Raw genomic sequence first — 24,479 nt, 5'->3', positions numbered from 1 at the left:
GCCGCTAACTTCTCCAGGGCCCGCCCCTGGGAAACAGGCACAAGGCAGTCTTGGTGGTGAGTAGAAAATACTCTCTCGGAGTCAACCTGGAGCAACTGTTATTCACTCTTTGTAGCTGTGGGAACAATTTCTGTTCTCTCTCTGCTTCATGAGGAAGTGGAGGTGCAGTGTGCAGAGGAGGGTGACCCAGCTGTGGAGAATGCCCCAAATAGGGTCAACGTTGCCCCTTCCCCAGTTTTATTGAGACATAGTTGACATATATCATTGTATTACCTTAGGGTTTGATCACGATGATTTGAAATATCTGTATATTGTGAAATGATTACCACAGTAAATTCAGCTAACATCCGTCGCCTCACATAATCACAACTTTTTCCCCTTGGGATGAGAACTTTTAAGATTTATTCCCTTAGCAACTTTCAAATATACAAGAGTATTGTTAACTACAGTCACCATGCTGTACATCACATCCCCAGAACTTACTTGTCTCATAACTGGAACTTTGTACCTTTTGACCCCCGCCACGCCCACCTCATGCCTCTAAGCACCCATCTGTCATCTGTTTCCACGAGTTGGATTTTTTAAGATTCTACGTATCAGTGAGATTGTACAGTATTTGCCTTTCTCTGTCTGACTGATTTCACTTAGCCGAATGCCCTTAAGGTTCATTCATGTTGTCACAAATGGCAGGATTTCCTTCTTTTTTTATGGCAGAGAAAAAAATCTATATCATATATATATGTATATACACACACACACATATAGAATCTCACATTTTGTTTATTCATTCATATGTTGATGGAGACTTAGGTTGTTTCCATGTCTTGGCTATTGTGAGTTATGCTGCAGTGAACGTGGGGTGCTTGTATCTCTTTGAGATAGTGATTTTGTTTCCTTTAGACATACACCCAGAAGTGGGATTGCTGGGTCATACGGCAGTTCTATTTTTAACTTTTTCAGGAACCTACATGCTGTTTTTCATAGTGGCTGCACCAATTTCTATTCCCACCCACAGTGCACAAGCTTCCTTTTTCTCCACACCCGCACCGACACTTGGTATCTCTTATCTTTTTGATGACAGCCGTTCTAACAGCTGTGAGGCCATATCTCATTATGGTTTTGATTTTTGTTTTCCTGATTACTAGTGATGTTCAGCATTTTTTCATGTACGTGTTGGCCATTTGTATATCTTTGTTGGAAAAAAGTCTATTCAGTTTTTAATCAGATTGTTGTTTTTGTGTGTTTTATGAGTTCCTTATATATATACTTGGATATTAACCCCTTATTAGAGATATGATTTGCAAACATTTTCTCCCTTTTCATTTTGCTGATGGTTTCCTTTGCTGTGCAGAAGATTTTTTGTTTGCTGTGGTCCCACTTCTTTATTTTTGTTTTTGTTGCCTTTGCTTTTGGTGTCATATCCAAAAATCACTGCCAAAACACATGTCAGGAAGTTTACTCCCATGTTTTCTTCTAGGAGTTTGTGGTTTCAGGTCTTACACTGAAGTCTTTAATCCATTTTGAATTTGGGGGGGAAGGATGATCTAGCTGTGGAGAATTTTCCAAGTGGGACCAACATTATGTCTCTTATACTTTGTCTCTTAAACGTTCCTAAGTTTCCCAGTTTTAAAAGTTAATTTATTTTTAAAAACTTTTTTTTAATTAATGACCTTTATCCCTGGCCCTCTACCACAGCCCCACTTTTCGTTTTCTTTTAGACTTGCCACAAAAGGTGTTTTCCTCATTCAGAATAACTTACCCAAGTGCCTCTCTACCATTCCGCAGGTTTCCCGTCCTTTAAATTCATCTAAAACTCACCTACCTCAGGGATCTTTCCCTAATTAAAAGGCACTGCTCTCTGTAGTAATCTGTTTACAAGGAAGTGCATTATACTTTATATAAGAGAACGATTCCTGAAATGCTTGCAAATTACTTTCTTTATAGATGCAGTATTTTAATGCACAGTCAAGCTCTGTGCTTAAAAGAGCTCTATAATGGGATTAATCACCCTTTTAATTTCTCTGTTGTGTTGTAGGAATGTATACATATGTATATATAACTTAAATATAGATGTTTATACGTATATATCTTAAAGTTAATTATAATGAAAATTAATTAGTAGTACTTGTGTTGAATACTCTTGAGATAAACTGCCTTGTAAATATTTTGGTTGTGATATGTGATTAAGTGCCAGGACTCTGCTACTTTTTTGTGTTCCTCAAAAGCAACTGGCACACTGCTCAGGCTATGGTGGGCGCCTAATCCCATAAATTTTTTGTTAACAATTGCTTTATTTTAACCAAATTTTTAAAAAGTTTATTTATTTATTTTTGGCTGCACTGGGCTTTCTCTAGTTGCGGCGAGCGGGGGCTACTCTTCGTTGCAGGTGTGAGGGCTTCTCATTGCGGTGGCTTCTCTTGTTGTGGAGCACGGGCTCTAGGCGCGCGGGCTTCAGTACTTGTGGCACGTGGGCTCAGTAGTTGTGGCACACGGGCTTAGTTGCTCCACGGCATGTGGGGTCTTCCCAGACGAGAGATTGAACCCACGTCCCCTGCATTGGCAGGCGGATTCTTAACCACTGCACCACCAGGGAAGTCCCTAGATTATAACGAGTTGAAGGTAAATGACAGGTAAGGAACTCAAGAGGGTAAATGTCGATTATTCTTTGGATTATAAAATGAAAAAGGCATATAAAGTATTAACTAGAGGAAAACTGAAGTTGGAAAGGAAGGGGTGTGTTAAGGTAGGAAAACTCCTGAAGAGACGGAATAATTGAATGAGTAAATGATCAATGTTTAGACTCACCAGTCACGAATAATTAGGTTGAAATAGTCCTCTGCCACTTACTGCTTATATAATGTTAGGCAAGTTATAAAACCTCATGATAGCACAGTTTTCTTACTTGTAATATGGGGATAAGAATAATAATATTTACCTCATAGGCAGGCATAGATCCCGGTTTTGTGGGACCTTGAAATTCATACAATTTGGGGGTCTTTTAAAGAAAAGGAATGAAAGATAAAAAATTAAAAATTAGACAATGCTTTGGATGACTTGTGCAATTGAATGCTTTGAAGTTTAAGGTTCATTAGTCTCACAGTAAATCTGCCACTGCTCATAAAGTTTAATCTCAGAGGATTAAATGCTATAATGAAGCAGACCATAGCCTAATGCCTGGCACCTAGAAAAGGCTCAATAAATGTTGCTGTGACTATTATTTGAACCTGTTTATAGAGTGGTGGGTAGAACCTCTTTAAACGGAGAGCGTGAAGAGACAAGTGAGAGAGTGAGATAGACAGACAGAGAGAGTGAGAGAGAGAGAGAGAGAGAGAATCACCAATGGAGGAAGACACAGGTGGAAATGAGATGTTAGAAAATAGAGGCAGGTGAAGAGAATAAGTTTTCAGAGAGCAGTTCTTAGTTTGCTGAAAAGGAGGTTACATGTATGCACAAATAAAGTTTTTAGGTGTATAGGAGCTCTTGATTCAAGAAACTCACGATTAATTGCCTCTGTCTTATCTGTAGGTTAGAGGCAAAATCACCTGTTGTGCGTAGAAGAACCCAGGTTGACGATACATTGCTTTAAAGAGCACCTGTATTGGTTTCTTTTTGCTGCCATAACGAACTACCACAAATGTAGTGGCTTAAGACAACACAGATTTAATATTTTGTAATCTGCAGGTCAGAAATCTAAAATGCATCTGCAGGGCTGTGTTCCCTCTGAGGGCTCAGGGAAGCATCTGTTCATTGCCTTTTCCAGCTTCTAGAGGCTGCCTGCCTCCCTTAGCTTGTGGCCACAGCACTCTGACCTTGGCTGCCATCATCACATCACCTTTTCTGATTCTGACCCTCCAGCCTCCATATTATAAGGACCTTTATGATTACACTGGGGCTTCCTGGTTAATCCAGGATGATCTCCCCATTTTAAGGGTCCTTAACTTAATCTCACCTGCAAAATCCCTTTGCCATTCACAGGTTCTGGAGATTAGGACATGGACATCTTTGTGAGGGGGAGATGGGGCTATTATTCAACCTACCACATCATCTAGCTGAAACAATAATCAATATTGATTGACTACTGACCCACTAAAAACATAACCCAACAAAACGGCTTGTTTGTAAACTTTCCATTTGTGTTCTATTTGTCCTTTTTTAAAATTGCCCTCCAAATGTAAGTAAACCTATTAGAGAACAGTTCTGCTATAGCTCATTCTTTGTTGCAATTTACAAAAACTTTCATATGTGGTACATAATCTTATTTAATTCCTAGGGTAGAACTCCATTGTCAGAAGAAACACGCACCACAAGTATAAAATTCTGGAAGATAACGAATAATGCATAAGGCTCCCCAAAGACGGAAGTGTTCCAGACAACTCTAGAAAAGAGTTGAATTAAAATGATTACAATAACAAATCATCTCCATGATTTATGTAAGTTAATAGGTAGGAAGGCAGAAATATGGGTGCAAATACTGGTGGGTCCATAGAACGTTGGAATTTCTTCTTGATTCTTTCTTCCCCTGTCCTCATGCATCCACCTAAGTCACTAGGTCCCACCGAATTCCATGTGTTAAATGTCTTTCACATCTACCCACCTCCCTCTGACCCCATTGCCTGGATTACTGGAACTGCATTCTGATAGGTTTTTCTGCCTCTGTTCTTGCATCAATTGGAGACCTTTTCCCACAGTCATCTGGCATGATCTTTTAAAAATGTTACATGAATCTGAGCCTGTTACTCTTCTGCTTTGAAACTGTTTAATGACTTGCCATTGGCCTGAGATGAAGTTCTTCCTTGCTTACCAGGGCTAACAGGAAACTTCAAAAATAGGGCTGGGGCTCTCTCTCTCTCCATGCTATACTCTTGCCACTCAACCCCTCCCATACTATGTACCAGCTTTGTACACGACAATTCCTTCTGCCTGGAATATTCTCATTTTGGTCTTTTCCTCTTCCTCCCCAGTGTCCCTCACCCCTCCTGCCTGGTTAACTCCAAGTCAGCTTTCTGGTTTTAATGTAACCATCTCTTCTGGGAGGCCATGTCTCCTTTCTGAGAGGTTTCTGTGCTCTTTGATTCAGTTTTAGATTAGATTAAATTAGATTTTCTTGCCATTTCCTCTGCCTTGCACCCCATATTTCCCTAGTTTTAACATTCATCATCTTTTTCACTGCTTAATAATTTTCTCTACTTCCAAAATAGACTGTGAACTCTATGAAGGCAGTTGACTGTTTTCTCTGGCTGCTATGCCTGAGTACCCAATGCAATGCTTGTTGCTTACTGACCCTAAATAAATACTTGCTGGATATGAATGATAAACTATTCTTATTGGTTCCGTTATTCACCTATCAATATATACCGAGTGCCTAATATGTGCTAGGTACTGCCCTAAGGCTGGGTCTACAAAGGTAAGTAAGACTGATGTGGAACTTAATGTTAGTTTTCATCGTAGCCTAACCTGTATTTTGAGTAATTATTTAAGTGACTCCATCTCTGCCACCGTGACTACTTCTTTCATGTGCCCATCGTGCCAGGCATGGGGTGGCTGAAGACAAAGGTTGGCTAACATCAATGGGCTGAATCATTCTGTCCAGTAAGTTGTTCAGTGCTTCCTCGGTGGTGGATGCCTTCTGGTAGGCAATTACATGTGATGTGAAAATTTTCATATGTCCATCCACATACCTCTGCCTAAGATCTTGTCTCTGACCTTTCAGTCTATTTTGTTCCATGCCCTTGATGAGCAGGCCAAGCAGTTTGCTGCCACCCAGGAGTCAATAAATAGTCTCATCTTGAGCCACTTCCTCCATGCAAAGTGGGTAGCAAACACACTGGTCACAGATTCTCTCATCAGGAAAAATTTCCCTTGACACTGTCACTCAAGGTCACCCCTAACTATGACTGTAGTGCCACCACTATCTATTTTTGTCTTCTACCCACATACCTAGACAACGGAACTAAAAACCAGCCTCTAAATTTTTCTTCTCATTCAGCTGGTAGTAGAAAACCCCCAAAGAGCCAGAGATGTGAGCTGAGGGAGAAGCACTGGTGCAACTGTGGTGGGTGAGGTGGGGGTACAGGTTACTTCCTTGTGTAGATTGCTCTTGTTCATGCTTAATCCCAGATGTACCTTTTCCATCTCATGATGGGTTGCTGCTGGGTTCACGCATATTTATGACTTGGTGGATCTAAGAGAACCCAGTTTGTGATGGGCATTTCTTTTTAACTTGCCAAAGGAAGGTTTATTGACTACCGAGGACTGACAACATTTTCTCGAGGGTAATCCCATCGGTCATCATACTGTATGTGGCATTCTTCCAGATGAATGGGGAGGTACTATCGATAATGCGGTTGATCGCCCAGATAGAGATTATATTTCGGTAACAGCAAGACAAGAGGGCAGACCTTTTTCTCAGACTTGCTCATTCTTCCAGACAGATATTTAACGCCTTCTCTTCTCAGAGAGTACTTGGCACACGCTCTCTCCTGTGTATCACGTTAATTGCTTTGAGATCTCTCTGCCAGGGAGTGCAGCCTGCTGTAAGTATTTTGCTGCGTTGGTCTAACCTCCTCAGGAACTCTCTCAGCCACTAAGGCTTGGTCGAGTCGTTGGTTTGGTTTCCCACATTTCCAGGTCCATAATCTTTCGACTTGTAACCTCCAGACTTGCAAGCTCCATCATCTCCACCGATGAGGAGACAGTAGGTCCCAGCTTCCTTTTCCAGGGGGACCTGAGGAGCTGCTTGTATTGCAGTTTCTGGCCCTCGGTCTCGGTTCTGACCTGGTGCAGCTGCTCCTCCAGGGCCCCGATCTGAGGCCGGATCCGGGCGAGCCGAGCACAGGAGCTGCCTTTGGTGTAACACGCATTTTCTGACACTTACATTCTGGGGTGGGGTGGGTGGGGAGATAAGCTCTTCAAGACTCTGGGACCCACCACTTCAGTAAATGCTTTAGAGGTCAGGGGCACGTTGGTACATCCTCTCCAAAGGATGTCATTTTTTGTTCCGTCTTCCCTTACAATACATTGATTTGCAAGCTTGTTGTCATTAATGCCCTGCTAAGGAAACTTTGAAGATATTTTTTTTGTCTAACAACTTCCCCATAATGGAATATTAACAGTACAGGTATACTGTATATTTGTTGAGGTTACTGTGGCCTTTGGAGGACCACAAACCATTGTATTGTATACATTTTTCACCCCCTGAGAACCACCTTTTGCCCCCATTACGATGACATCACCCCCAGTAATAATGCACACACTACTACAAACAAGGAATTACAGTATCTGGCTGGTCTCTTTGGCTTCTGGTGGCGACACGTCCCACAACTCCGAGTACTGACCCAGCACGTCAAGCATGTGACGTGGAAGACGGCCACATTTGAGTTGGGCCTTGGGCAGAAACGGGGTCTGCATCGCAGGTCCAGGCTGTGATGTAAGCTGTATTGCTGCTTGGGCAATACAATCTGTCTTTCTTTATGGATCTGGAACTGTTAGTGACGGCAAAGATGCAGCGTGGAGATGATGGCGAGCCCAGGGGGGACAGTCACAAATTTGAGAGGTGCTCTTAGGGCGCACACGTGAGAGCGAGGGCCTCCTTACGGGGTGCACACTAGGGGCCTCTCTTGCCTCGTCATAATCCTAGTAATCCATAGTCCCGGGGGTCAAGTTCTCTTGACTGCTCCTCTGACCTCGTTGGCTGTAGGGTGACTCTGGTTTCTCCTATGTTTTATTCTAGAAGCTTTTTAGATATAGATTTTACATTTAGGGAGGTCTAGGATCCATTCTGAGTTAATATGTACTTATGGAGGTTAGTCTCCAGATGAATTGAGATTGATAGATTTCCAGCCTTTCTTAGACTTTCTTTTTCCTAATCCTCTCATGCCTTCTTCATGAAATTAAATATTGAGAAATAGGGTTTTTATGTTTTTTTTGGGGGGGGGGTAAAAGGAAACTTTTGGAGCATCACAAATTGAGATTAAGATTATATGATTATGTCTAAGATTTTGTTTCGCTCTCCCCACATTGGGGGCCATATCACCCCATCGAGAGCACAAAACCCCAACGGCCCTTATATGGGTGTATTCTTATAGGGGGCTTCTTCTTCGTTTCTTTAAAGCTTACATTTTCTTTTTATTTATTGATTTAGGCCACACCGCACGCACGCGGGATCTTAGTCCCCCCCACCAGGGATTGAACCCAGGCCCCCAGCAGTGGAAGCATGGAGTTATAGGTGTCTTCTTTTGCTTAGGCAATATGTATTTACTATGCCAACTTCAGATCTGTAATATGGACCAACTTTAGAACACCAAGAGACCTCGTCATCAACATAACCATCACTTCAGTAATGTCTAGCCAAAGATTGTCTAAATGTCCTCAGCACTGTTCACAAGTGCTGAACTAGTGAACTAATGTCCAGCAAATACAAATATATGCTTTATCAGCACTTCCTTTCTCTGGTTTACAGAGCTATCCGTCCATTTATTCATCTACTCCTTCAGTATTTGAGTGCTTCTTACATGGTAGGCACTGGGTCTGCAGCAGCGAGGTAAAGTTTCTACCTTCTCAGAGTTTACAATCTAGTGCCCCTTGTTCCTTCCTCTCCCTTTTCTCCTAGATATCGATTCCAAACATTATTGGTGCTGTGGTCACAATCTTGAGGTTGCAAAAATTCCTTTGGAAATGGCCGGACTAGACATTTTCCTGATCACTTTCAGATGATTTAGCCACAGAAGAATTCCATAAATTTACTGAAGAAATATGCCGTGGTGGAAAGAGTAGGTATTGGTTTTAGAAGCCAGGTGGCTACGGTCTTTATCCTGACGTTCTCACTCATTGTGAGAGAGTTATCATACTTCTAAAAACACCTCCGTGTGAGATTTAAAGAGAAAAAGACTTAAGAAAAAACTTCCTACAGTTCTGTGTTAATGACAAAGGTGTGTTTCAAAAAACACTGTCTCGGAGACAGAAGAATTATTTCTAGTTTCCTATTCAATCATAGGAAACTCTGAGACTTTCATTAGGTCCCTTCTCCCTTTGAATCTTTCCTCACCTGTAACACAAAGATTACGCCAAAGGTCTCCCGAGCTTTAAAGCAGAAATCAGCTCCGATACAGGGAACCTGTTAGTGTTATTCAACTAATTGTAAAAACTACCTGTGCGTTTTAAAGTTTTACCTGAGCATGTATGGCTATTACAAGACCATTAACCCAGCTTTTAAAAATGTGAATAATGTTGTTTATTCACAACTGAAGTCAGACCAGCAAGCCTAAGAGAGGGAAGGTAATTTCAGAAAATCAAAGGCTGGACGATAGGCCCAAATAAATTCTGGTTTCATTCTTTCTTTGGAGGTCACCTAGCAGGTAACTGATTGACTCCTCACCTTATTCAGGCTAGCACGACTCAACCGTCCCCAATTGGCACCCAGCTCTGCCCGCCCACCTCCGCCCGACAGCTGGGCCTGTTCGCAGGTCCCGGAGGCAGCTCCTCCTCCATCCCCTTAAAGCGCCCGCCCAGGCCCGCTGCACGTGGATGCGCCGCGGGCGGAGCTGGGAAACTCCAGAGACGTGACGTAGCGGCAATCTGCGGCTGCGGATTGGAGGGCAGGGGAAGGAGGGGTGGGCCGCATTGCCGGAAGTGACGCATGCCGGAAGCGGCTTTCTGCCGAAAAACAGGGGTCGAGGGAGTGGAGATTAGGCCGAGGTGTTCCCAGCCTGGTTTCCACATCTCTGCCCAGTTCACGGCGGATTCACTCCTCACGGCTTTTTTTTTTCTTCTCTGCAACGTGAGTGGCATTGCCTCGCAGTGATTTCCGTGGGCGTCGCTAAAGAAGGCCCTGGGAGGAGAGGAAGCCGCTCCAAACTGGCCACGCTCCAGAAGGCGTGGAAGATTCCTCCGCGTTTCCCATTTTAACTCGGCGTGAGCGGCGGGCTCTTCCCGGGCATCGGTGGTCCCGGCACGTTGTGGGTGGGGTTCATTGCCCAGACGCTCCGTGTAATTCAGAGAGAGAAAAACCACCGTTTTCCAGCATTTCTCGTGGAGGAGGAGAACTAAGCGATAGGAAAATGTCTGTTTTCCCTAAAGTATCTTTGAGACTTGAGGTTGAAAACTATCTGAAAGCGGGCTTTATGAATGAGGAGGTAGGTCAGATAAACACGTTAGATGCTATTTGCAAAAATTCAAATATGTACACGCTCTAGAGAAACAAAAATAATCTAAAAGGCAATCAAATGTTTACAGCCGTTGTTTCTTAGTATTCGTCTTTCCGAATGTAAAATATGCTGATATCTTTCTGCAGGTAGTTAATGAATGCTTTCCGAGCTAAGAGGTGTATGGGGTGTATGTTTTAACATTTAGGAATGGGAAAGGAGGGAGGGGGAAAAAGCGGTTGTGTGTCTGGCGGCGGGGATGCACTGAAAGGATTACAAGGGTGAGCAAGACAAGATCCCCGTCTCCGAGAATTTATGTCCTGTAGAGAAGAAACGCCTGTACTCTTAGAGCGCCTGCCTTGGCCCTCAGGTGGAAGGTTTACTATCATTCAGTGAGTGCTTCTTAAATGCCACCAGTTGTGCTAGATGAACTGCAGACCTTTACATCTCAATCTGCGCAGTCTTTTTTTGGTAGAGATTTCCTCCCCATTTTTTATAGGTGAGAGAATTGAGGGTCCAAAGAGCGACGTTACTGAATCAGATTGACACCGCTGTCATGTAACAGTGTCGAAATGTGAAGGTAAAGAGCTCAGGTCGAATGGGAAAAGGAATGGATTTGGGACCCCAAGCCCCTGGTTTGCATCCCAGGGCTTTGAGGCAGTTACTTCACATCCCTTAACCTTTCTTTCCTTTTCTGTGAAATTTGAGGACTGTTAACAGTACTAAACTTTCAAGGTGGTTGTTTTAACGTATTAATCGTAAGTGCAAGCACCTGGCATCGCCTTGGCGCCTAATAGGTCCTCCACAGATGTTCCTTCTTTGTGCTGTTGGCCGTGCAGAGCACAGAAGTCCTCGATGAATGTTGATTGTCTTTTATTGCCAAGCCTGTGCTCTCTCCACCTTACTATCCCCCCTGTAGGCAACTTTGTATTTTCCAAATCTTTGGTTTTCTATTCGAAGTGAAGCCGCAAAAATGTTACTCATTTTCAGAGATGTTGTTGAAGCCATGACTTCTAGATTTGATTTCTACATTTTATTTCCAGAGATTATGTTAAGGGGCAAGACGGTACGGAAAGAGAAAATACCTTCTTGATTTCAAAGAACTTATAGTATAAGGAGCGTATTAAGAGAAATAGAGGCAGTCAGCAGTTTTTTTCCCCAGCAGTTTTAAAAATGGTTAACATTGTTTTATAAAAAAAGATTCACATGTCTGTCTTTGACACCACTTCTGCCTCAAACCCACTAACTATACGATTTTACAAAAAGAAAAACCATCCCTTTGTAAAAAGTATCAAAGGTAATGGAATATTCAGTTAAAAAAAACAAACCTTGAGAGAGTACTAATACTTTTAGGCTAGTGGATTATTAGGCTGGCAAGTGGTTTATGAAGATTCTGTGAGGCAGGGTATAGTCAAAGATGACAAAAAATGGGGAAATATGTGTCTCAAAAGCTTTAGTTAATTACAAGGAAACTTGGTCGTTTGAGTTTAACTTTATATCTGACAGGTATCTTGCTACCTGTTTTTTTGGGACAATATCTATCTGTTACATTTAATAATACCATATTAAGAAGCTGATGTTATGGGGGCTCTTTGGGTGACGGTATCAGTGTTACTTATTCTTCAAATATTGGTGTTTTAAAACGTTACTAACCAATTTGCTCTAGGATACGAGGTTAGCAAGGAACTAGTTCTACAGAAGTGATGTAACAGTTAATGTTTTTAGAAATAAGTAGAATGAAATCCTGAATTATATTAATAAATGTAGCAGAGATGTTAAAAATGTTAATAATGCTTTGAAGTGAGGCAGTGTTTTTTTTAAAAATTAAAAAAAAATTTTTTTTTTTTTTTTGGCTGTGTTGGGTCTGTGGTGCTGCGCGTGGGCTTTCTCTAGTTGTGGCGAGCGGGGGCTGCTCTTTGCTGCCGTGCGCGGGCTTCTCACTGCAGTGGCTTCTCTTGGTGCGGAGCACGGGCTCTAGGTGCACGGGCTTCAGTAGTTGTGGCTCACGGGGGGCTCAGTAGTTGTGGCTCACGGGCTTAGTTGCTCCACAGCATGTGGGATCTTTCCAGACCAGGGCTCAAACCCGTGTCCCCTGCGTTGGCAGGCAGATTCTTAGCCACTGCACCACCAGGGAAGCCCGAGGCAGGGTTTTCTAAGCCCTTTTTGTCTGATGTTTCACTAGGTGTTTATTAGCATAACCCTGTGAAATACCGCGATTCCCTTAGTGTTTTTAACGCATAAATACAGAAAAGTGAAATGGAACCGAACAATTGCCAAATGATGTTTCATTAGTTGAAAGAAATGTATAGACATATAGCCTGCTTAATATTTTTAATTTGTATAATGAAACTGAAACATTAACTTGTTCTTTTCTTTTTTTCAGGTTGTATCTGCTTTAGGTAAAGAAGCAGCAGAAAGGAAGTTTGAAACACTGTTACATAAGTTGTCCCACCCTCCATCATTCACTACTGTCAGAGTAAATACGCATCTAGCCTCAGTACAACATGTGAAAAATCTGTTATTTGATGAGCTTCAGAAGGTTCGTGCACATTTTTGTCATGTACAGAATTAGATTTCTACAATCTATGTCATGTCACTCCTCATTAATATCATGTGAACGATATACTCATTAATATCATGTGAACGATATTTGTGTTTACAAATAAGGAAATTGAGGATCACGAATGTTGTTCAAGGTTACGTAGTGAGTGCTCATGCTAGAACTTGAACCTAGTACTTCTGATTCTGAATTAATTTAGTGACTAGATAGGTCACTCAACCCATCTGGGCCTCCGTTGCTTCGTCATTAAAATACATAAGCGGTCCATTCTAACCCTAAATGTCTGTGATATTGTAATAAGCAGCATATAACGACCATGAGGGCAGATCACATAGCCAAAGGTGAGCCCAGAGGTAAGGAGGTGCCTACTGATTACCTGTAGGATTATATTTTTTATTTTAATATAATAATTTAATTAAATATAATAAAAGCAGGAAATTAAATAATGTAAAGATATATTTTAAAGATAAAACAAAGTTTTTTTTGTTCAACCAATAAAATAGTTTGGGCATAATACTCATTTCCTATAAGTGAAAACAGTATTATAAAATGGCATTTTTAAAGTTCCAGGCAGAAAAATAATATTGGAATTTTCTTGTTTATATTGTCTTCTTTGCTTTCAAAAGCTGTACATTTTATAAGTGATATAAGTCAGATAGTGAAAGACAAATACTGCATGATATCACTTATATGTGGAATCTAAAAAATACAGCTAACTAGTGAATATAACAAAAAAGAAGCAGACTCACAGATACAGAGAACAAATGAGTGGTTACCAGTGGGGTGGGGGGGAGGGGCACTATTGGGGTGGGGAGGGGGAGGGACAAACTGTTGGGTGTAGGACAGGCTCAAGGATGTGTTGTACAACATGGGAAATACAGCCAATATTTTGTAGTAACTGTAAATGAAAGGTAACCTTTGAAAATTGTATTAACATTTTTTTTAAACCAGAAAGAAAACCCCAAAGCTGTGCATTTTGTGTTTCATACACTGTGCACTGAAACTTGCCTCCAAAGAAATGTAAGATGGAGGAAAACAGTTGCTTGAAGGGGGTACTTCAAGTTGCATTTTGTAGTTATTAAATCTCTTCTAACAAATAACCATGATAGGTGTCAGCAGACCTATTTCTACCTAATTACTGCCTAAATGAAAAGGAAGAGGTAAGCATGCTTAAAAGACTTGCATTTGTATATCACAGGCTGCGTTATCAGTTTACTCTGGATATAACTTACAGAAATTTTCAGAGAATTTTCACTGGTATTGATTCTTTTTTAAAAATTTTATTGATGTATAGTTGATTTACAAGGTTGTGTTAATTTCTTCTGTATAGCAAAATGACTCAGTTATGCATATAAATATTCTTTTTCATATTCTTTTCCATTATGGTTTATTACAGGATATTGAATATAGTTCCCTGTGTTGTACAAATAGGACCTTGTTGCTTGATTCATTTATTTTTTGTCTTTAATCTCATTACATTTATGGAATGTTTATCATACTCTCTTTAAGAACAATTCTATGAACTTCAAGTTGTGAGGAGATGACCAGGTTATAAGAAGAACCAGCTACGATTTCTGGCTGTATGAGAGCAAAACTTAGTATAATAATTTTAAATAAGACTTGGAGAAAGGTTAATGTGATTTTTAATAAGAGTGGTAATTTTATCGAGAGTAATGGCATTAGGCATAAAATATAAGCAGTTCCTCTAAGCAGCTAAGATTATTACTTTTATGTAGTCATGCATGTAGGTTTTCAGTATGAAGGAAACTGTTCTGAGGCCCATAAGGTGTCCATAACTCAGGCAGATCCAGATTGTTTTCTAGCAAATTATTCCTAGAGCTTAAGATAATCTAGGATCCCACTCTGATGGGAATAGAAGATCTCAGGGGTTGTATCTAAGATCAGGCAGACGAAGTCACTCCGGGGCTTTTGAGTCCCTTTCCTGGAAGGTTAAGATAAGACTGAGGAGGTTGGGTCGTGGGCACTAGGTAAGAATCTGGTGGCTTGAGCAGTGCCTGTTTCTAGCAGGAAAAGAGATTTGCAGGAGGTTTTAGATTGTACATCTCCTTTCTTTTGCCATGTCCCAAGCTCATGTGTATCCTGAAGACATATCCTGAACGGTATATGAGTGGGTGCTTCGTCTCCAAGTATCTCTGTGTCACATATTGAAATTTAATCATTTAAAATTTCATTTGACTGGTGAAGGATGTGGAGAAACTGGAACCTTTATACGTTGCAGGTGGGAAAGTCAAGTGGTTTGGCTTCTTTGGAAGACAGTTTGGTGGTCTCTTAAAAAGTTAAACATAAATTTACTGTACAACCCAGCAATTCCACTCCTAGGTGTCTACCCAAGAGACATGAAAACATACGTCCATGCAAAGGCTTGGGCATGAACGTTAATAGCAGCATTGTTCATAATAACCAAAAGGGAGAAGCTATCCAAATGTCCATCGACTGGTGAATAGAAAAACAAAACGTGGTATGTTCACACAGTGGAACAGTACAGCAATGAAAGTGGTGAACTGATACATGCTACCACTTGGGTGAACCTCAAAAACACTATAGTGAGTGAAAGAAGCCACACACAAGACAGTCTGCATTGTATTATCCTGTTTATATGAGATGTCTCGAAAAGGCAGATTTCTAGAGAAAGAAAGTAGGGTAGTGGTTGCCTGGGGTTGGAGCTGGGAACAGGGATTGGCTGCAGATGAGCATTAGGAATCATAGTGTGTTGATGGATGGGATCTAAAATTGGATTCTAGTGATGGTCGCACACTTCTGTAAATTTACTAAAAATCATTGAATTGTGCAGTTAAAATGGGTACATTTTATGGTATGTAAATTAACCTCACTAAGGCTGTTTTTAAAAGGGCATGGGGTAGAAACAAACAGAAAAACAAGCAGGTGATATGCTTGGTTTAAAAAAAAGTTTGTGGGGTTTTATGGAAGTTACAGACGTGTGGTTTTATAAAAGTTTTATTTCTGTATCATTTTAATATCTGATAAAAAGGGAGAGAAGGAAAACCTTGGCCTGAGGAGGATTGACCTCTATGTAGACTATTTCTATAGTATAAAGAAATAGTACTTCCAAAGCAAAACAAAAACAAATGGCAAAATTCATTCTCTTCTCCTTGGAAGGATCCACAGTCTGGATGCTGTAAGGTATCAAACAATGAGAGAACGTGAGGGAGAGAGGGGAAAAAAAAGGGAGAGAGGTTTGTTTGAATGAGTTTGCCCTTAAGATTTCTTACTATTCTGTTGGATATGGTTAGTCCACAATATCCTTTGCCTGGAAGAAGCAGAAGGCAGAAGAGCTGTTGACTTGGTAGAAATATAGTTAGATTTCTGAAATCTGAAGAATCTTTTTTCTCTTATCAACTTAGAAATAGGTTGATTTGGGAAGTTCTCTGTAGGTAGTGTATGGATGCTACAAGGCAATGCAAATATCTGTTATGGTCACTGCTCTTTGGTGTATTACGTGAACATGAGTGAGTTGATAATCCGTAGCCTACACGGTGGAGACTCGTTCTCCAGTATTTGCGTGTTGCCCTCTGGCAGGGTACACAGCCCTTGCTGTCCAGTCCACTCTTCCGCGTGGAGTGCCCAGTTGTCTTCCGCCTGCAGCTGTGCTGTGCTGGTACGTACTGCAAAAGTAACGCCGGTGTGTGGTGTTTGCTGAGTTTTGTGGTGTAAATGCTCCCACTCTGGTCGATTTCAAGCTACCAGCATGACCATGGCGTTGGGAAGAGCTGCACAGAGTTGGCTCCCATGAGACTGGGAGTTGGCCCCAGCACCTATGCCACTGGCCCTGCACTTATTTCCAGTCTGAAGGCCAAGTATGGTGGAGGATACTGAAAATCCTGAGCCTTTGCCAGAAAGCATCATCCAACTGACATGGCAGCCAGTGTTGATAATATATAATAAATAGCATTTAATAATCTCAATCTTTAATGTCCTATTCATGCAATTCTATATTGGATACGTGTTTTCAGAGTAAGTCACTTAAGGCCAAAATAGTTGGTGCTTACAAAGTCAAACAGTAAGCAAAATTGAGCCTTTTACTTGTAAAGAAGTCAAGATACTTGAGAATCAAATTGTAGAGAAAACGTTGTTGTTTTGAAGTCTTTGATTTTTTATAGTATCCCGTGGAATAAAGTGAAAATACCCTAAATCACGCTCATTACCATGCTCTGCTAGGTAATGACACTGAAAAGCTCTGTAATTTGAAGTTTAACCAGTATATTGATTGCTTTGTAATCCTATGTGTTTATTTTTAACAGCAGTTTAATGGATTAAGTTTTCCTATTCTTCAACATCCAGACCTTCAGGATGTCTTACTTATTCCTGTTATTGGACCTAGGTTTGTAACTATTTCATTTTCAAATTGTATTCTTCTAAGTAAAAATGTCACAGGTTCTTTTTTACTGTTTGGTGAAAGTACTAAGTTTCTCCATTATTAGTCATTTTATTTAGATAGGAATTCACAAACTTGATAAATGCTGGCTCTATAGTCTTTCATGGAAAATATTACAAAAGAACACTAGGAATGGGCCCAGGTACCTTGAGAGTAATGCATTGTAGTTGCATTTAGTGCAGTGATTGATTTTTTTTTCTGTGTTATGTCACGTTTTCTTTTTTTTTTTTAAACATCTTTATTGGAGTATAATTGCTTTACAATGTTGTGTTAGTTTCTGCTGTGCAGTGATTGATTTTTTTCCATTCTGTAAGAAAATTACGTTTGTTTACTTGTATATCTTGATTCCACTGCTAAATTAAAACTTTTTTGAGCTACAACAAAAATACAAAGCAACGTTTCCTACTTTCATAATATGTTTGTAAAATTTTATTAATTCACAGTTATGTTAAATTACTGTGTTTGTTCTCTGAGTAGAACAGATACTGTGTGTTTGGAAGGGATGTGTTTAAAAATTGAAAAAATAGGCTTTCATATTATAATGGGAGTTGTATTGAAAATCCCTAATTGTGATAAAAATTTTTTAATACCCCTAAGACTTATAATAAACATAAAAATGCTCATTTTGTTAAAGCTTTAAAGTAATTTAGTGGTCAACAGTAGAGCAGTGGTTTTTGGTTTATCCACACAGTGGAATGTTATATGGCCTTTATTATTATTATTTTTTATATGACCTTTAATGTGGGAGAATTATATGTACAAATAAAAGGTGATGTTCTCGATAAATTAAATACCAAAAGCATGTTGCTCTGTGTAGGAATGTAAGAAATCACATTGCTTTTGCAATTAAAAAACACACACAACTACAGATTTATATATATTTATTTATATACGGAAAAAAGTCTGGAAGGATATAACATACCCAACTGTTGACAGGGATTAACTGAGGAAGTTGGATTGGGAGAAACTGGGTAAGAGGAGATTTTCACTTGTAACATTTCTGTCTTATTTTTTTTACTGTAAGCACGTATTACTTCTGCAATTAAAAAAATTGATTTTGTAAACTCTCTCTTTTTTTTTTTTTTTTTTTTTGGCTGTGTCGGGTCTTAGTTTTGGCACACGGGATCTTCGTTGAGGCTTGCGGGATCTTTTGTTGCGGCGCGGGGGCTTCTCTCTAGTTGTGGTGCGTGGGATCTGTAGTTTGCAGCACGTGGGCTCTTGTTGAGGTGTGCGAGCTCCGTAGTTGTGGTGCGTAGGCTTAGTTGCCCCGCGGCATGTGGGATCTTAGTTCCCCAACCAGGGATTGAAACCGCGTCCCCTGCGTTGGAAGGTGGATTCTTTACCACTGGACCACCAGGCAAGTCCTGATTTTGTAAACTCCTTCTTCTAGCTCATTGTTAAGGGGGAATTTGCATTAGTGAAATGCAGAGATCTTAACTAAGTGTAGTATTTGCTGAGTTTTGGTAAATTCATACAACTGTGTAGTGAAGACTCACCCCCATCAAGATATACACCATTTCCATCACCCAGAAAATTCTCTGCATTCTGCCCACCTACCAGGAAACCACTGTTCTGATTTCTTTCATCTCCTAGTTTTAAACCAATTAGTTACTACAGTTGATCACAGTCACAGGTCTTTTGAGACCTGCGATTCATTTCAGAATGTACTGTGGCCTCCACAGTTTTCCGTAATCCTATATAACACTATTTCATTCTTTTTACTGGGTATGTAATAATCCTTTCATCTGTTCTTTGTAGTGAGCTAAACTACTCATTAAAACATTAGTGGGGACTTCCCTGGTGGTGCAGTGGTTAAGAATCAGCCTGCTAATGGAGGGGACATGGGTTTGAGCCCTGGTCTGGGAAGATCCCATATGCCGCGGAGCAGCTAAGCCCGTGTGCCACAACTACTACGCCTGTGCCCTAGAGCCCGTGCGCCACAACTACTGAAGCCCATGCCCGTAGATCCCGTGCGCCACAACAAGAGAAGCCTGAGCACCGCAACAAAGAGTAGCTCCCGCTCACTCCAACTAAAGAAAGCCCGCGCGCAGCAACGAAGACCAAAAACGCAGCCGAAAGTGAATAAAAAGTTAAAAAAAGTTAAAGCATTAGTGAACTATAAAACACAAATGGTGAGTTACTACAGGAAAGCACTAAGAAATCTTTTAGGATTGTGGATTCATATACCTACCTTTCATTTCTAAAAGGAACAGTTCGGCTCTTTTTTGCCTTTTAAAGTCATCATCACTTTTATTAGGTATCTTTTGACTTTCTACTATGAAAATTGAAGAAATTCTTAGGCTTAAATTTGCCCTAAAACCTCCACCAACCAATTTTTATTTACTGTTAGTTTTTTAACATTGTAAAGCCTTGTAACATTTTTATTCTACAAGCATAATTCAGATGAATGCAGTGCTTGCTTGTAGCCCTATTGGCAGTTTATTTCTGAGTTCTTTATCTTAATTGATCTCTTGGTTGATCGAATAGCGTCATTTAGCAGGTCTCCAGCGCCTGCTTCCCTTCTCCCAAGTAGGTCTCTTGTACGCTCTGTTTCCTTTCTCGCTTGAGAATTGCTTGTTGCCTTTATGTTTAAACAACAACTTATAGGCTGATTATAGTCATTTCAGGCCACATGTTATTTCCCTCAGCCCTTTGTAGACACTGCTTCTACAATCTTATGGCCTCACGTGTTGCTATGAAGAAATCTGAGGCCAAAAAATATTTTCCCTCTTACAACAGAATCTTGATTTTTCACTTGGAGATCTATGGGATTCTTAGGCACTGGACTTTAGAAACTTCGCTGGGATATACCTTATAATAATAATAATTATTATTAATACTTATTATAATAATTATTATTCTCCTTAGTTTTCATTGAAATGCAATGTAATTTTTAAATTACAAGTCTTCTGGTAGTTCTTTGAATATTTTTCTGTTCCATATTTCTGCCCTCTCTGCTAGGAGGACCCCGGTACTCTGCATGTTGGATTTCCAGTGCAGATGCTGCCTGTTTTGGGACACCCCCAGGCAGCCCAGGGTCTTGTGACGGGCTGGAAGGACTCACGGGACTCAGCGTCTAGTCGGGCTCATGGCGGGGATTTATTACACGAAAGGGGTACAAAAGCAGAATCAGCAGAGGGAGAAGGCATGCGGGGTAAGGTCTGGAGGAAACCAGGCGCAAGCTTGCAGGAGTCTCTCCCCATGCAGCTCCCGGGACAGGCTTCACCCCTCCAGCAGTCAGTTGTGACGTGTGTAGAACCATTGCCTATGAGAGGAGCCCATTAGAGACCCAGCACCCAAGGTTTTGGTCGGGTGCTGGCCATCTGGGCGCCCTCTGCCTGGCACGTAACGAACTTCCAGGCTCCCAAAAGGAAAGCAGGTGTTCAGCATAACCACGCTGCTTGGACGAACAGTTTAGGAACAGTAATTCACTCTTATAAGAGGTGGTTTTATATCAGTGCTGGGAACTGTTTGCCAGTCAAGTTTCCAGATGCTGGCCAAGGGCCAACCTTCCAAGCTGGCCTTTCTAAGAATAGCTGTCGCAAGCCTGTTACATTAACTGTTTAATTTCTGAGGATTTACTATCCTTTGCTTGCTGAGCTTGGCTAGTTCACTTTTGTTCTTTATTTTTTTAATCTTGTTGTTGTTATTATATCCCTTTTTTAAGGTTCTTTTTAATTTCTTTGAAACGCTAGAGAGTTTATTTGAAATTCTGCGCTTTTTTAGTCTGTACATTTTGTACTGCCTTTTGTTTATTACAACTTTGTTTAGTACTACGGACGTCCCTTGGTATCCATGGGAGATTGGTTCCAGGATACCCACCCCCTCCACCCCAACATACCAATAATCACAGATGCTCAAGTCTCATATAAAATGGTGTAGTGTTTGCATATAACTCATGCACATCCTTCAGTATGCTTTAAATCATTTCTAGATTACTTACAATACTTAATACTATGTACGTAGTTGCCAGTGCACAGCAAATTCAAGTTTTGCTTTTAGGAATTTTCTGGAATTAAAAAAAAATTTTTTTTCGTCTGTGGTTGGTTGACTCCATGGATGCAGAACCTGAGGGTAGACAGGGCCATCTGTATCTACACATAGTTCCCAGTTTGAATGAATCCTTGAATGAAAACTTTCACATAGATTCACCTAGTTTGCACTTCGGGTCAAGTGTATGCCTAGACAACTCATCAGATGTGTCTTTCAGAAACACTTTCACCAGGTCTTTCCTAGTGGCACAACTCTAGTCCTGGTGAGCTGAGCTGAAGAAGACTAAGGCTCCGTGTGAGGGGGTCCAGCTCATAGCTTTTCTGTTGGGGGCTTTAATTTTTGTTTATGCTTAGTGAACTCAGGGGAGGAGTGACAGAGTTGGCTGCGCTTTCCCTTCTCTTCCCTTAGCTACTTCTAGGCAGTTTGTCCAGTTTTGTTACAGAAAACACAGATTGTCTGCTTGTGCCAATTTTGCCAGTCCAGATCCTCTTTCATCTTTATCTTCAGGGAACAGGGCACTGACAAGACATTCCCAGATTCTCCTTTTTTCTATCAGACCCTCTGGTCCTGGATCTAAGCAGTAGATATTTGTTTAGGCGCCCAGAAGCCTTTCCTTTTCAGAAGCATTCATACCCTGTTGGGGAACTAGGTTTGATCCAAATTTTACTGTGTTAGCTAATTATTCTTAATCATTTGGGTAATAGCTGTTTCTTAGTTTTCTTGCAAATGGAATTTTCTTTCAGATTTTTCTTTCCCCATTTCTGTGGGCTTTAGAAAAAGGAATATATTTATACTTTTACTCTTTGACTAATCTTTTACTAGAAGCTCAACATCATCCAATTATTTAAGATATCAAAACATAGGTTAAACTATTTATAGACAGTAAACAATTTAAAAAGTAATTTCTCACCATAAAATTCAGGTTCCCTCATTTTATTTAACATGCTATTTAATTTACTGATCAAATATATTTTAACGTTAGGAAGGTTTTATCACTGGTAATTAGATTGAACATAAGGTTGTAATGCTGATTTTGATGGTATGAATGTCAACTTTATTGAAAAACTTAAAGAGAAAATTGAATGCCAGGCTTCTCTTGATACAAGAGTATTTTTTATTTTTTATTTTTTTATCAAATTATAGTTGATTTACAATGTGTTGTTAGTTTCAGGTGTACAGCAAAGTGATTCAGTTAAATATTCCTTTTCAGATTCTTTTCCCTTATAAGCTATTACAAAATATTGAGTATAGTTCCTTGTGCTATACAGTAGGCCCTTGTTGGTTGTCTGTTTTATATATAGTAGTGTGTATATGTTAATCCCAAACTCCTAATGCATTCCCCCCACTCTCAATACAAGAGTATTTTTTAAAAAAATTTTTATTGGCGTATAGTTGATTTACAATGTTGTGTTAGTTTCTGTTGTACAGCAAAGTGAATCAGGTATACATCTACATATATCCACTCTTTTTTAGAATCTTTTCCCATATAGGTCATTACAGAGTATTGAGTAGAGTTCCCTGTGTATACAGTAGGTCCTTATTAGTTATCTATTTTATATATAGTAGTGTGTCTGTGTCAGTCCCAATCTCCCAATTTATCGTTCCTCTCCCCCCATGACCGTAAGTTTGTTGTCTACATCGATACAAGAGTATTTTTAAAAAAATGTTTATTTTACTATTTATTTTTATTTTTGGCTGTGTGCAATTAAGTACCTTCTTACTATTTTTCCTCCAATCTTTATTACTGTTCAATTGGAAAATCATCTTTCTTTAATGTTGTTGCTTCACTCCTTTATTTAGAAACAGTTCAATAAAAATCAAGCTCTTAGTATTTTTTATGGCCCTACGTCAACTTTTACATTCCCTCGCTAAAATTTCCGTGAAGCTGACGTACACCTTGCCGCTTGCATACGCTGTCTTACATTTTTATACAATTACTTCCTGTGTTGAGGCATCCCCAAGACCACTCCCTGGCTCTGTGATCCCCTGGGAGGACTCAGAGGACTCGGCATATGATCGTACGCGTGACTGTGATTTAATCAGGGAAAGAATCTGAAGGGAAACCAACAAAACAAAAGGTGCGTGGGATGAGGCCTAGGGAAAACCATCTGCAAGCTGTGGGGCCTTTTTCCAGCGGGGTCATACAGGGTGCACTTAAGTCCCTCAGTAAGCACGGGCGACAACATACATGTGAGATGTCACCCACCAGCGAAGCTCTAATGAGACACGGCATCCAGGGTTTTCGTCCAGGGCAGGTTGTGTGGGTACCTCCTGCCTGGTGTGTACCCAGATTCCAGCCTCCCAGAACGAGAGTCACTGTCCACCATAAGCCATGTTACTTGTTTACAAACACACTGTTACAGACAGTGTAGGCACACTGAGCTACCCTTACCAGTTAATAGTGGGAACTCCCCTGATTCTAAGTTCCAGAACACTAGCCGAGGACCAGCCTTGTCACCAGGCCTCCCAAAGAAAGGGTAGCACTTCTGGCCCACTATGTTAAGACTCATCTTTGTGGTCTGCCATTCTCTTCTCGCCATGAAATGGTTTTTCTCATAAAAACCTTCTGATTAACACTACAGGGTTCCATTTCACAAGATACTCTTTGAATTGGTGCTATGTGTGAGACGCAAAGACGTTACAAAGATGGATGGAACATAGTTTCTAGAAGCAGGGAATATTGGTACAAGTCAAACTGCAATAGATGCCATGGTAGGGGTGTGAATTAAATACCACTAGAGCGTAGAAAAAGAAGGGCTGAGTGCAAAGAAGTGGGTAAAGATTTTCTCCAAATAGATGTTACTTCAGTTGAGCCTTGAAGGTGAGTAAGAATGAGGTGGATGAGGAGATAAAGTGGGTAAGGGTATGCGAGATAGAGAGAAAACATATGCAGAAAGTACAGAGGTGTGAAAATAGATGGTGGTTCACGACAAAAGTGATCAGGTTTGGCTAATGAGTTCTCAGAGAGACGTGTGAAAGAAGATGCTGAAGTAGTTAGGAGAGGTAGACTGTGAAATGTGAAGGGCTTTTGCTTTTAAACTAAGGAGTGTTTTGTTTTTTGCGTAGAATATAGGAGCCAAATAATTTTTATTACAGTCATGATTTTAGAAATACAATACTGGTAGTAGCATACAGGTATGTTTTCCAAACTGCGTGTAGATCATGACCCATTAGTAGGTTGTGAAATCAATTTAATCGGTTTTTTTTTAATATAATGGAGTATTTTGCATTTTTTGTTTAAAAGGAATTCCTTTGTTTTTATTTTATTTATTTATTTATTTATTTTTGGCTGTGTTGGGTCTTTGTTTCTGTGCAAGGGCTTTCTCTAGTTGCGGCAAGCGGGGGCCACTCTTCATCGCGGTGCGCGGGCCTC

The 24,479-nt window shown here is 40.4% G+C and overlaps 1 protein-coding gene across 5 annotated transcripts in view; it reads left to right on the top strand.

Annotated features, from left to right (window-relative positions):
- Positions 1–9,619: 9,619 nt before the first annotated feature.
- The window catches only part of NSUN6 (NOP2/Sun RNA methyltransferase 6), a 74,897-nt gene continuing 60,037 nt past the window's right edge, over positions 9,620–24,479 (top strand). For 2 of the 5 annotated variants that reach the window (XM_082452898.1, XM_082452896.1), the window contains exons 1-3: positions 9,620–9,775; positions 12,523–12,678; positions 16,980–17,059. In XM_082452898.1, the coding sequence (XP_082309024.1) occupies positions 9,635–9,775; positions 12,523–12,678; positions 16,980–17,059 (377 nt within the window). In that variant the 5' untranslated portion in view covers positions 9,620–9,634. The other 3 variants (XM_082452899.1, XM_082452897.1, XM_082452900.1) reach the window with 3 other exon arrangements.

Source organism: Balaenoptera physalus (assembly GCF_965194825.1).
Source record: "Balaenoptera physalus genome assembly, chromosome: 2".
Taxonomy (NCBI): domain Eukaryota; kingdom Metazoa; phylum Chordata; class Mammalia; order Artiodactyla; family Balaenopteridae; genus Balaenoptera; species Balaenoptera physalus.
This window is presented reverse-complemented; position numbering and strand designations above follow the sequence as displayed.